Genomic DNA, 14,900 nt, shown 5'->3' on the forward strand with positions numbered 1-14,900 from the left:
ACACAAAGGAAGAGGATCGTTACTTATGTTTGGCTGCAACTATACTCTGCAATTACCCTGCAATTCTTGATAAGGGTATTGGGCTCACCAAAATTATGCAAAACTTGCAACCCACACTGCATCAACGCAAGTAGCCAGGGCTTTCGAGTATTCAAAAATCAAACAGTATTAGCGAAAGTAGCCAGGGCTTTCTAGTATTCAAAAATCAAACAGTATTAGCGAAAGTAGCCAGGGCTTTCTAGTATTCAAAAATCAAACAGTATTAACGAAAGTAACCCGGGCTAAGTTTCTAGAAATCAAAAAATCTTTAAAAAGTTTACTATTTAACATAATGGGTAGCCTATTCTAGAATTCTGTATGAAGGAAATCCAATACAATCCATGGCAACAAACCCAGCGTCTGCATTACCATCGCGGCGTTGTGCAATTTTCCTCAAACCCACGGCTTCCCTAAAATCCATGTTCTCCGGCAGGTCCGCCACCATGTCTTCCGCTGCACCACCACAACACCAAACTCCAATCCCAACTCTGCCGGAAAAACTGTCGACAGTGATAAAATACCACGAGCAAACAAAACATTCCTTTAACAAATACGCCCGTGGCCCCCATGGCCTCGATTGGGCAAACCAGCCCAACCCCTTCCGACGATACGAGCCTGCTCCGGCAATCAGTCTTCTCCACTTCCCACCCGATAAAACTAACACCGATGATCCTCCATACCCCTATCCCTTCTTGCAGTTTCCTGCCTCGAAACCGCTGGACAAAGCCACCATTTCTCAGTTCTTCTACGACAGCCTTGCGCTCTCGGCCTGGAAAACCACCGGTTACTCCACTTGGTCTCTCAGGGTCAATCCCAGCAGCGGAAATTTGCACCCCACCGAGGGGTATATAGTCAGCGGCCCTGTGAGCGGTATTTCTGAAACTGCTTTTGTAGCCCACTACGCCCCCAAGGAGCACAAATTGGAAGTCCGAGCAGAGATACCGCTGGATTTATGGGTAGAATTGAGCAAAGGGCTACCGAATAATACATTTTTTGTTGGACTGAGTTCAATTTTCTGGCGGGAAGCCTGGAAGTATGGAGAAAGAGCTTTCCGTTACTGTAATCACGATGTGGGTCATGCCATCGGGGCGGTCTCGATCGCCGCAGCGGTTTTGGGTTGGGATACCAGGCTGATTGATGATCTGGGTTGCGAGCAATTGGACGTTTTGTTGGGCTTGACAGGCCAGAAAGAGGTGGCCATTTCTGAACGGCCAGTGAAGGGCTACATGCTGGAGCTTGAGCGGGAGCATGCTGACTGCCTGTTGGCGGTTTTCCCGGGCAAGGTTTCAGGTCGGCCTCAGCCAGAATTGCGAATCGATCATGAGTCTTTGAGTTCTGTTATTTCTAGATTTCGTGGGATTGAATTCAAGGGACGCCCCAATGCGCTCAGCAAGGAACATGTGTGTTGGGACATTATTTACAGAACCGCAGATGCTGTTAAGAAACCATTAACAGAAATTGAACCCACTATCAAAGTCGCCCCGTTCCCAAAAGCCCAAATTTTTTCAGAGGAATCATATAAGTCCTTCAGCATTAGGGAGGTTGTTCGGAAGCGGCGCAGCGCTGTTGACATGGATGGAAAACACAGTATAGATAGGAATACATTTTATCAGATTCTTTCAAAAGCACTTCCCTCTGGGTTGAATGAGGAAAGCCAGGGTGAACAGGAACAACTCCCATTTAGGTCTCTTGCTTGGAAGTCGGAGTTGCATATGGTTTTGTTTGTTCATAGAGTGGTGGGGTTGCAGCAGGGAATTTACTTTCTTGTACGCAACTCCCAGCATTTTGATGCCCTTAGAAATGCAACCAGGTCCGAATTTGAGTGGGCTAAGCCAGAGGGCTGTCCGCCGGGTTTGCCTTTGTACAAACTTGCAATGGGCGATTGCCGACAGGTAGCAACTCGACTTTCATGCAATCAGGTTTGTAACTTATCTAACTCTGTCATTTTCTCCTTTCTTTTGGAAATTACTGCAAATAATATACCCCAAGGATCTGCACTACAAAGAATGGATTTCTTGGATTTCTTTCAGCCTAGGTGCCAGGTCCGGTCTGAGCAGTATCCATTCCATAATTCCCCTGAACTTGCATATGGCTTTATTCCTTTGAAACTCATGCCATATGGGGGCAGATCACAGCGAAAAGGGACTTTTAGTTTAGCGGTTGCTTAAAAATTAAATCCTCCTTATTCAGTCAACTAAGTGCTTTAGTATCATTGCAGTTTCCTCGTTCCAAATGCTCGTCATTGGACCATTCATGTATTCTTCTGTCACTAATCTCCAAGGATACACAAACTACTCACAAATGATATAACTATGGAAATACAAGAATCTAATTGGCACCTCGCTAAATAGAAATCACAACAGATAAATGCTTTTTTATTGTCATGGTACATTTTTTTTTACCATGGTGAATGGGTACCTTGTTGGAGCAATTTGGGTGAGGCCCAAGATCAACCTAGCGGCTGCCATAACACCAAGAGTATATCCAACAGCCTTTAAGCCAGATATATGGAGAATTTATAGCTTAGCAAGAGCCGAGACTCCATGTGGGCGGGGGAGTCTACTCCTTAAGCCTTATCACAATAGGCCAAAGATGTTCCCTTGTGGGATTTGAAAGGAACCGGATGGGGGGATAACATCCCATTGTTCCAACCACTCAATCGTCCCATTAGGGGGGTTATCATCATTGGTACATATTACCACGAGTGGACTGATATATATATATATATATATATAAGAGATAGCCATGACTTTTAAAAAGGAGGTTAAAATCTATGAAATAACTATTATGGGAAATCCAAGGGGTGCTTACCCTCATTATGAGGATGGCACCTAGGGTATATTGGATTTTGCAAAAGCTTGAGGTTTTGTCCACACAATTTTTAAGGTCATTACAATAATACACTCATTAAGAGCCCAATATGTTACTAGCAAGGATTGAGCTTGGGTGGGAAGGATAACAATCATTCCTCCCAACCACCCTAGCTAGATCCAATTGATAAGAATAGTTATGGCTCATGATATATAACAAATACCGATCAATAATATTTCCAATAAATAACAACATTTGTTCATTAAGCAGAAAAACATTGTAATCTTTAGTAGTACTATGTAAAGGGATTTGGATTAGGAAGAACATGGTTTTGATTGCAATTAGAGGACTATCATATGGTTGACATGGATTAGATAAACACATATTAGAAAATGTTGCATCAAGAGAGGTAAATGAGAACGGAGCTTAACATACTTCGAGGCTTTGTCCACATAGGTCTTAAGGTCATTACAATAATACACTTATTAAGAGCTCAACATGTCACTAGCAGGGATTGAGTTTGGGTGGGAAGGATAACAATCATTCCTCCCAACCACCCTAGCTAGATCCAATTGATAGGAATAGTTATGGCTCATGATATATGACAAATATCAATTAATAATATTTCCAATAAATAACAACATTTGTTCATTAAGGAGCAAAACATTGTAATCTTTAGTAGGACTATGTAAAGGCATTTGGATTAGGAAGAACAGGGTTTTGATTGCGATTAGAGGACTATCGTATGGTTGACATGGATTAGATAAACACATATTAGAAAATGTTGCATCAAGGGAGGTAAATGAGAACTAAGCTCAACATACTTCGAGGCTTTGTCCACACAGGTCTTAAGGTCATTACAATAATACGCTTATTAAGAGCTCAACATGTCACTAGCAGGGATTGAGCTTGGGTGGGAAGGATAACAATCATTCCTCCCAACCACCCTAGCTAGATCCAATTGATAGGAATAGTTATGGTTCACAATATATAACAAATATCAATTAATAATATTTCTAATAAATAACAACATTTGTTCATGAAGAGCAAAACATTGTAATCTTTAGTAGTACTATGTAAAGGGATTTGGATCATGAAGAACAGGGTTTTGATTGCAATTAGAGGACTATCATATGGTCGACATGGATTAAAAAAGCACATATTAGAAAATGTTGCATCAAGAGAGGTAAATGACAACTAAGCTCAACATACTTCTAGTTGTAGAAGACAATCGTATCTTGTTGGTGAAGTTTTGGTTTAATTTGAGATGATGTGACCTTAGCATCGTTAATTCTATCAACACTATATTCGTTGTTAAAAGTAATTGTAGTATGTGGGTATAGAATCAACACGTGAAGGACTTCAGTATCTAATTTTGCTATGATCATTTTGATTCGTAAAGGATTTATTGAAAGATCCTTCCAATAGTATGCATGTGGACATTGTGTCACCATCAAGAAGTCTAGAAAAAAGGCTGGTTTTAGATTTCAATTGCTAAAGCACTAGGAAAGTTAATGGCTCGTATGGGCAACATATCAAGGCTCATAAGAGGTAGAAGGATGATCAATTGGAAAGTGGAAGACAATTCACAAATCAAATGGTAATGGTCTCTTGGTGAGCTCATAATTTTTAACAAGGGCACTAGTCCAAAAGAGCAAGGGGATCACAAGAATCAATCAACGTTTAAAGGACCACCAACCAAGAGGCAAATCCATTGTAATGGTAATGGTCTCTTGGTGAGCTCATAATTTTTAAAAGGGGCACTAGTACAAAAGAGCAAGGGGATCACAAGAATCAATCAATGTTTAAAGGACCACCAACCAAGAGACAAATCCATTGTTGTGGTGAGAGATGTAAAGGTGCAGAGTAGACAGAGCTTGCGAAAATAAAGCTCTTAACCCAACATTTAGTTGGATGCTAGACCATTTCGAAAAGCATGCATGAGTACATAACTCAATGTGAAGGTTGTTGTGTATCAAAAAGCATCCACGAGTATACAAATTAACGTAAAAGTTGTTGTGTATCCATGTTTTTGTTTTTATTATAGACTTAATATAATTTCGGGTTTTTTTTTTTTTTTTAAACTATGAAAGGGGTTTCTTCAATTTAAAATCTCCGTGTGCAGTAGACGTGGATGTTTTTTTTAATGTGGTTGCTATGTTTGTTTGTAATCTAAAATTCTGCAAAGTGATCCTTAGTTTATAGCAAAGTTCTCGATTGTAGTTTTTGCTTTTTGCACAATCAATTGTAGTAGCATATTTTAACAACATATAAATGAATGTAACACTGTTGTTAAATCCGCGAGAGCAAACAATCAAATGTCAAAACTTATTTTGAAAAATTGAGGGTGATTCTACTCTAGCTTATGAGTTAAAAGCATAATAAATTTTGAGTCAATGGTATTAGAGCATTTGCATCTAGAAGTTTAAGAGCCTAGAACTAGTGTAGACAGTGAGAGATGCCCTTAAGAAATGGTCGAGAACTAGAGTCGGAGCTAAGAGCTAGAGCATAGTGTTGGAGCCAAAGCTATAGCTAGAGCTAATAGCTCGAGTCTTCAATTTATTGAGTTTTTGGGACCCAAATTCACCAAATTTGGGAGGTATGATCCTTGAAGGATATGTTGAAAGATCCTTCCAATTGCACATGTGGATATTGCATCATCAACAACAAGCCTAGGAAAATAAGGGATAGTTTCATATTTGGATTTATAAAGATGGAATCACCAGGAAAGGTAATGGTTCTTGGGGGAAATTGTGAAGGCTTGGAAAAAATAGGAGGACAAGCAATTGGAAGGTGGAAGATGAGAAGACAATTAACATATCAGATGGTAGTGGTCTCTTGCCAAGCTCATAACTTTCAGAGGATGGCACAAGTAAAAGAGCAAGGGGAAAGCAAGAATTTGTTGTCATGTATCTTTTGTAGGAACTAGCCAAGAGAGAAGACAATTGTTGTAGTGAAGATGTTGTTTGTAAAGCTAACAAGTAAAATACTTCTAGGAAAGGAGTTTGGGAACTATCGTGAAGAATCTATTAGTAAGGCCAATAGAAAAACAACAAGAAGGAAGTAGAGAGAGAGGTTGTGAAATGAAAGTTCCTAGGCTACTTTGTGGATGGATGCCATAGTTTGTAAACCATGTGTGAGTGAACACTCAACACGGAGGTTGTTGTGTATCCATTTTTTATGGACTTATTATTCTGGACTTTTCCTTTTTACTCGGAAAGGGTTTTTTCTCCAATTTAAAATCTTCATGTGAAGTACACATGAATGTGTCTTTTCATATCTCCCTACATTGTTCATTTTTGTTATGATGTTACTCATTAAAATCTGTAATTTGTGGCAATGTTTTCCATGCAGTTTTTGCTTGGGACAGTGAATTGTTGTAGCAGATTTTAATAGAAGATAAATGGATGTAACAATAGTGTTAATCCATGAGAATGCACACTTAAATGTTAAAATCTTATATTAAAAATTTGAGGGTGATTCCTCTCTAGTTTCTGAGTTTAAATCTAGAAGAAATTTCAGATGAGTTGATTAGGATTAGCATTTTTCATCTTGTCTTAAAATCATTGAGAAGAGCTTTGGTGATTTGCTCCCATGATATTGAATCATTACCATGTTCTTTTTGTTTGTTAATTCAGATGGTCTACTAATCATATGCCTTTGTCACACATGTGGAACATGAAAAATATAATTTAGTCTTTATTGTTCTGTAATGGGTGCTTTGAGAAATATATATCTAATTTTTGTAGAAACATTGCTTGGCCCATTATTTGTTTTCTTTGTTTTTTTTTTTTGTTTATTTATTTATTTATTTTTTTAGGCTGTGGTTCACAGACACCCTGGTCAACAGGTGGCGCTACGTCCACGGAAATATCTGGGCTGATCGACCCCGAAGGGAATCTAGCCCTGTAGCCCACTAGCAAGGCCTGACCCCAAGGGCTTCGGGGAGATTGGACCCTGCGACCTGCCGATGGGGAGGCATTGATTTTGACCAACTAAGCTAACCCTTGGGGCTTGCTTGGCCCATTATATTGTGGTGTGTCAATCAGATAATATTGATTTGAATGAGCGTTTGCTCTTGTATGTACACATGCTTCTTTTGGTCATGTTCTCTTTTTGTGAAGGTCCTAGGTGTTTCCATTATATCATATATATGTATGTTGAGATATTTTGGCTAATCTTCTCTTATGGCCATGTGTGAGCACACTACGTGGGTAGTTGACGCCCTTTAGAGGTAGACTTGTGGGTTGTAACACATTATTACATTATATTGAATTTTATCGTATTTGACTAGATTTGCCTAGTCATCCTCTTGGGGTGTGTACCCTATTCTTGTGGGCTCATAACCCCTCTCGAAGGGGGCACCCCACTTGAGTTGCATATAATTACAGAATTCAAGCTCTCATTTGTAACTTCATCTAATCAAGTGAGTTTATTCATTCTTTTTTGTTAAATTTTCTTAGGGCTAATTGTTCCTTACCTTGGATAATTGCATTTCATCATTTTAGATTACATTCGCCCCATAACATTCAAGCATCATTAGCAATTATATAGAAAGAACAATGACATCATAGCAGTGGAACTTAAAAGATCACAAGAAGAAAAACCTGCACAAAGAGGACCCCAAGATTTGGTCAGAGACCAGAGCAAAACCCCACAAGGGGAAAACTCATCGCAATTCTTCTTCTTCTATTAGGTTGTCATAGAAAGTTCAATAGAGAGGTACAAAGTGCAAATATCATCATTAGGCTGCTCAGGTCCTATACATGACTTATTCACAACTACGTTTGTGAACAAGTCTTATCGAGAACACTGTTACACTACACTGCCATATTGATATTAGGGCTGCAATATATAAACACCATCACTACGTTTGGACTGAACGATATGATACATATTCTTGAACTATGATGCCAATAGAGCCATACATATATTGTAATGGTGATGTCAACGAATATAATGCCAATGCTGCTATCTATACAACTAAATTGAGACACATATGTAACTGAGCCATATATACAATACTAATATCATACATTTGTGATGCTCTACAATTGATCATGCCATACATATAGTCTATGTCAATGTTGCATTAATCGTTATCAGGATTAAATCGGCGTGGGGAAAAAATTGGTAAAAATCGGGAAAGAATCATAACATACAAAATTATTCATTTTTTTTTTCAATTTTTTTAATATCTAAAGCATCTACAACATAAAATAAATACATTGACACATAAATATGATAAAAGAACTAATATATAAGATGTTTAATATCATTTCTAGTGCCACATCACACATAACAGTGAATCATATCCTGAATAGTAAGTTCTGACTCATGACTCCCAACTCAACCTCAAAAGATCAACAAAAAATATAATAATGTATCTCATATCATGAGTCATAATGTTATATAGTATATACAATGAAATGAACCAAATAACTAAAGTATAATACCACTGATTTCCTTTGCCCCTCTAGATGTAGATGTCGGTGGACTTGGCAGTGGACTCTGCTGTGCTCTAGAAGCTAAAGAACTAGGAGCTATAGGAGGTATAGACCACATCCTCTATTGGTGACAGGGGTAGCTTGGGTAGGTTGTGTCACCTCCTCCTCCTCATGAAAAATTGCGATTTTTCATAAAAATCGCCGAAAAAAATACATGTATTTATCAGCCGATAATATCGCCGATTTCAAAAACTCGCGATTTTACGATATAATCGCGATTAAATCGCGATCAGTGCAACACTGGTCTATATAACAGAGCCGAGACTCATCTAGTGTGAAACAAATCCATATAATAGTGAGGCTGTGACTATAGGAATGTCGGGACCGTAATATATAACAAAGTGCTTGTGCCAACCATATAAGTACTGCAAAGATCTGCGGAAACAATACACCCAACGCAGAGCAACGTTGAGACCTCCATACATATTATTGTGACCATAATGCAATGACAACATATTGTGTATCAAATTGTAGAGTATACGCCCAATTGAAAGATTGCCCATCAAGACCATATGAATAACATAGTTGAGATTTGAGCCAATATACTGAAACTGTGATCATAGCATTGAGATGCCAAGTGCCAAACATAACTATGATACCACTGAGATGCCAATAGACAACAGAAAGCGAGAGCCATGATACAAAGAAATGAGAGTACCATAGATGCCATGATATAGTAAAATGCGAGAGCCATAGATGATGTTCCACTGAGGTAAATGCGAAGCACAAAGAGCCATATATTATGAGACCATCCACAGAGAGCGAGTAACCTTTCCATAGAGATGTGAGTAACCTGAGATGCCGAGACACTGTGGAGTTCGTGACACTGTGGAGAATGCAAAAAACAAAGATGTCATGTTATAGACTACAGTTGGAAGCAAGGTCCACAGAAGTCACCGAAATCTCATGGTCATATGAGCTTACTAAGGTAGCCATCCGAAAATTGCAAATTAAAATTCACGCTTTTGAGGAGCACCCCAATGGGGTATATATAGTGATTTGTTATAGTTTGAAGGGTCACAACTATTGGATGGGTTGACATAAATTCATTGATGAGAAATTTAAATTTGAATTACAAATAAAATGATTTTCCCTCCAAATACATATTGAAGTCGACTTTGAATATCTTAGGTGGGAGACATTAATAATTTAAAATACCTCCATAAGTATTATCAAAATAAAACTTCCAATCAATTTGAATTCACTTTAGGGGATCAAGGGAAATTCTTCCATAAGCTACCTCATAAATTTAACATTTTTCCTATAGGCCCCATATCTTGTATTTCTCTTATTCAGGTGTTTATCCTTTTTTCTCATCAAGGCATTGTTACATTTCAATTTGTTTATCTTATTGATTAGGGTTTATTGGAGAATTCACCATAGATCATCTACCTTATGATTGTTAACATGGTATTGGAGCTAGTGTGGATTTTTCTTATGCCATCTATCCCCCCCTTTTTTTATTAATCAGATCAGGAATCAGGGTCTCAACACTATTTCAAGGCTATCACAGATATGGAATTAGGGTCTCTAGTACCTAATTTTTTGGACAATAGAATTCACCATAAATCCTCTACCTTATGATTACTAACATGGTATCAAAGCTAGTGTGGATTTTTCTTATGCCATCGAACCCTATTGTTTTTTTTTTATTAATTAAGATCTGAAGTCAGGTTTCAACACTATTTGAAGGTTGTCACAAATATTAAATTAGGGTCTTCAATACCCAATTTTTTGGACAATAGTAAGTTTTTAGGGGTTTTCACCCCTATCTTTGTCGATGCAACCCTATTTATAGCTATGTCTTGGTTTCTTGGTGTATTTAAGGAAATTGCTATAGTTTTTGTTGATTTTGTAGCTTCAGAAGGTCTTCTGCACAGGCTTGTTGTTGATTTTTGTAGTTATGGCCAGTCTTCCTAATTAGTATTTTAGCCCTTGAAATACATAATGAAAAATGTAAGACATGTTCTTCATGTCATTTTATTGTTAGCTCTTGAAATGATTAATATAAGACACGTTCTTCATGTCGGTTTCAAAGGAGGAAATTTTGAATTTTTGGCTCAAAACTTGTCAAGTCGGGCCCCAATGAAAAGACACCCATTCAAGCTAGGCAACACACTATATATAAGGCGTTCAACCTCCTCCACAAGGCACAATTCGATCTCACACACAACATGATATATTTTGGGCATCCAAGCGAAGAAGAAAAAGGATGAGGAAGGACAGAATCATCACAAGCATCTCTCTCTCTCTCTCTCTCTCTCTCTCTCTCTCTCTTTGACTTTGCACGTGTGACTTTCTGGGCATATTATGGGCAATAGGTCGAACTTCTGGGAAATAGTTTCTTTGTAGCAGGGCCAAAATTCTAGGCAGTATATTTTGGGCAGAAGGGCCTAATTTCTGGGCAGTTTTTGGGAGGCCGAAATTCGGCTTAGGGAGATCAAACAAGGTCGAGTTTGTTAGGCTTGACAAGAGGGTAGTTTAACTGGGTTTGACAATTGTATTGTTCATTAGTTTGACCACCATATTGACTAGCAGAATTAGATGTATCTCTTGTTGAATTGAAGAATTTCTTTAAGGAAAAGGTTGCTAGGTTTTTCTAGGTTAAGTCTTGTGTTGTCTGTGTGCATTGTGATCTCTACTGTCCTTGTGCATTTATGGTTGAATTTTTGAAGTGTAATTGCTTAATGATAAACTGGAAGTGCTAAAAGAATATCTACATCATTAGAAGTAATTATTAGTTTTAGAAATTATTGCTCGTATCTATTGCACTTGAAAAATCAACATGGTATCAGAGCTTTGGTGAAGGAAAGGACATCGAGATCACTCTTGAAGAGCTTTGGTAAAGGAAAAGGCTTTGAAGATCACTCTTAAGGAGATCTACATCTGCAATTTGATTGTCTATCTATATCCATGGGTTCCTCTATGAAGTCAAAGAACAAGCTAGAAGGAGCTTCAAATTTTAGGGCTTGGAAGTCAAGGATTGACCTCATTCTTGCAAAGAATGATGTCTTGGATATTGCGAAGGGCAAGGTCATCAAACCTTTGAATAATGAAGGGAAAGCAAAATATGAGAAGGATGTCATCATAGTTAGAAGTATTATTGTGGATTCTATTAGAGATCATTTGAAGGACAGAGTCATCTCAAGCATCTCTCTCTCTCTTTGACTTTGCACGTGTGACTTTCTAGGCATATTATGGGCAATAGGTTGAACTTCTGGGCAATAGTTTTTGTGTAGTAGGGCCAAAACTCTAGGCAACATATTTTGGGCAGAAGGGCCTAATTTCTGGGAGGTCGAAATTCGGCTTAGGGAGATCAAACAAGGTCGAGTTTGTTAGGCTTGAAAAGAGGGTAGTTTAACCAAGTTTGACAATTGTATTGTTCGTCAGTTTGACCACTATATTGACTAGCAGAATTAGATGTATCTCTTGTTGAATTGAAGAATTTATTTAAGGAAAAGGTTGCTGGGTTTTTCTAGGGTAATTCTTGTGTTGTCTTTGTGCATTGTGATCTCTACTGTCCTTGTGCATTTATGGTTGAATTTTTGAAGTGTAATTGCTTAATGATAAACTGGAAGTGCTAAAAGAATATCTACATCATTAGAAGTAATTATTAGTTTTTAGAAATTAGTGCTTGTATCTATTGCACTTGAAAAATCAACATGGTATCAGAGCTTTGGTGAAGGAAAGGACATTGAGATCACTCTTGAAGAGCTTTGGTAAAGGAAAGGGCTTTGAAGATCACCCTTAAGGAGATCTACATCTACAATTTGATTGCTTGTCTATATCCATGGGTTCCTCTATGAAGTCAAAGAACAAGCTAGAAGGAGCTTCAAATTTTAGGGCTTGGAAGACAAGGATTGACCTCATTCTTGCAAAGAATGATGTCTTGGATATTGTGAAGGGCAAGGTGTTAATTTTAGGTATGTTCTATGCTTAGAGCAATTTATTTCAATTTTCACAGTTAGCTCAATATCTTTTCCAGATTAGCAATCACATCAGTATTAAAGTAAACTGCAGATAGAACATAAACATAAATCGCAGAAGACAAGCCAAGACAAGAGGACACAAGATGTGGCGCTAGCCAGGGACAAACCCCAATGTGGGGAAACCCTTGATCAATTCTTCTTATATGTTCTTCAATAGATCAACGGAGAGAGAGAGAGTACGTTTACAATAGAAGTCAACGCTTTGACTTATCTAGATAAGAGCATAGATCATCTCTAAGAAGATGATACATGAGATCAGTTGAAGACATGCTGCTTCAACTGATTCTCCAAGGTGACTCCTTCACCTATTGTTGTGCTGCATTTTGTCATCATGCTGCACCTCACAGTGTTGCACCATGCTGCACCCATCATCACTATGCTGCATCTCATCATGCTTCATTAATCATGAATGTACCCATCATTGTACTGCATTATGTGCCATTGCTACACCATGTTGCCGTACTGACCTATGCTCTGGCTGCACCCTGCTTGCTTGTTGTCCTTAGAATGCTTGCTGTTGCATGCTAGTTGTCCCTTGCATGCTAGCTGTGACATTGCATGCTTGGTGTATTTGCTGCTAAGTACCATACAACTGTCCCAATGTTAGTTAGATGTCCCTTGCATGCTGCTCTCCTTCAGAGACAGATGCTTTGGCTGTTTCGGCAGTTCCCGACAGTTCTGATAGTTCCGGTAGTTCCAGCAATTTTGGCTGTTCTTGGCAGTTCTGGCTTTTCCCCGCAGTTCTAGTAGTTCTCGACAGTTCCAGCAATTCCGGCTGTTCCCGACAGTTCCGACAATTCCGACTATTCTTGGTAGTTCCGGCAATCCTGGCTATCCCCGACAATTTTGGCAATTCTGGGTAGTTCCCGACAATTCCCGACAGTTTCGACTTCTTGGTAGTTCCGATAGTTCCGACAATTCGACTATTCCCATCAGTTCCGGCAGTTCTCGGCAATTTCGGTAATTCCTGGCAATTCTTGCAGTTCCGGCTATTCTCGGCAGTCCCGGCAGTCCCGATAGTTCCGGCTTCTCGGCAGTTTCGACAGTTCTGGCTTCTGCCCTCTGGATTAAGGCAGCGTTATCCCTTAGGATCTCTCCTCCTACTAAAACCCAAAGACAAGTAGAGAGGAAGAGATCCCAAGTGTGTTGAAATGACTTGAAGGCCACCTCTATTTATACTAAAACGTTGAGCACAAGTGGGGTTTATTTGGTTGCTGGCCGACCTTGACGAATTGTCCCATAACACAAATAAATTCATATCTCCATGAATACTTATCGGAATTGGATGATCTTTAGATCAATTTTACACTTCTCGATGAGATTCTCGATGAGAAGGATCTAAGAAAAATATTAGCTTCCATTAATAAGATGACCCACATGGAGTTTTGCCCTAGTTGCCAATTTTAACACTCCCTCTCAACTAGGGAGAACTCCATCCGCTGATCCATATGTTTGACTGTACTATCTCTGCCATCAGTGCCCTGCACTGCTCTGTTCTGCTGAACCATGAAGAAGAAGAATTGATCGAGAATGTCTCATACCATTCTCTACTGACCCGAAGTCAGTTTCATTTGAAGAGAGTGTCACATCACTCTTACTGGCCCGAAGTCAGTTTTGTTGATCGCAGATCAATATCACAAGAGAGTGTCTCAAACCACTCATACTGATCCCAGATCAGTTTCATTGATCCCAGATCAATGGAGGTCATCCTAGCATAGGGAGTACAGTAGATACATCGATGTGTCCATCGATAGTACTACTATGGTCCCTAACCCCATTTCCCTGCTCATTGATCAGATGAGAGGTACTTCCCATGAGTCCCAGACAACATGGGTAGGATGCCTCGACAGGAGAACTAATCATCCTGTCCACAGGAGAACGAATCATCTTGCCTCACAGTCGCCATGGGAGAATTAATCATCCTGACCCACAGGAGAACTAATCATCCTGTTTAACAGTTGCCACGGGAGAACTAATCATCCCAGTCCATAGGAGAACTAATCACCCTGTTCCACAGTTGCCACCTGAGAAATAATCATCCCGGCCCACAGGAGAACTAATCATCTTGTTCCACAGTTGCCACGAGAGAACTAATCATCTCGACCCACAGGAGAACTAATCATCCTGTTCCACAGTGGCCACGGGGTATCACAGGGGAAGGTTGAACCTGTCATCTTGTACATAGCGCACCACCAGGGGAGGGTGAGTCGCCATGTGGTCGTATGTTGCTCCAGTGAGTACTCCAAGCCCCCCAGAGCTCCCAGAGCTTAATGCATGCAACATGCAGGTCCCTTATTAGAAGGTCTCTCAACGACTCCGAGTTGTTTGGGAAAGTCACAGATTTGACCTTTCTCGAGGCTTTGACAAAATGTCTACGACCTGTACATCAGTCTCAATGCGATGGAGCCTCCTCGCTCATTGACTTACAATATCCCAGATAAGGCAGTATACGATGTCTATCTGTTGGAGCAATCATCGAATACGGGATTCCTCAATAATCGAATCCCCCCTCTGGTCGTCACAGAGAATCACAGTGGTAATAGGTATTCATCAT

The 14,900-nt window shown here is 39.4% G+C and overlaps 1 protein-coding gene across 1 annotated transcript in view; it reads left to right on the plus strand.

Annotated features, from left to right (window-relative positions):
- The first annotated feature begins 215 nt into the window (after positions 1–215).
- The window catches only part of LOC149263302 (nitroreductase family protein), an 83,857-nt gene continuing 69,172 nt past the window's right edge, over positions 216–14,900 (plus strand). The window contains exon 1 of the mRNA XM_089426100.1: positions 216–1,958. Coding sequence (XP_089282226.1) covers positions 381–1,958 — 1,578 coding nt within the window. The 5' untranslated portion in view covers positions 216–380. The remainder of the gene's footprint in view (positions 1,959–14,900) is intronic.

This window comes from Pinus tabuliformis, chromosome 6, assembly GCF_031772625.1.
Source record: "Pinus tabuliformis cultivar Carrire ecotype Pingquan chromosome 6, CPIR1, whole genome shotgun sequence".
In the NCBI taxonomy this organism is placed as follows: domain Eukaryota; kingdom Viridiplantae; phylum Streptophyta; class Pinopsida; order Pinales; family Pinaceae; genus Pinus; species Pinus tabuliformis.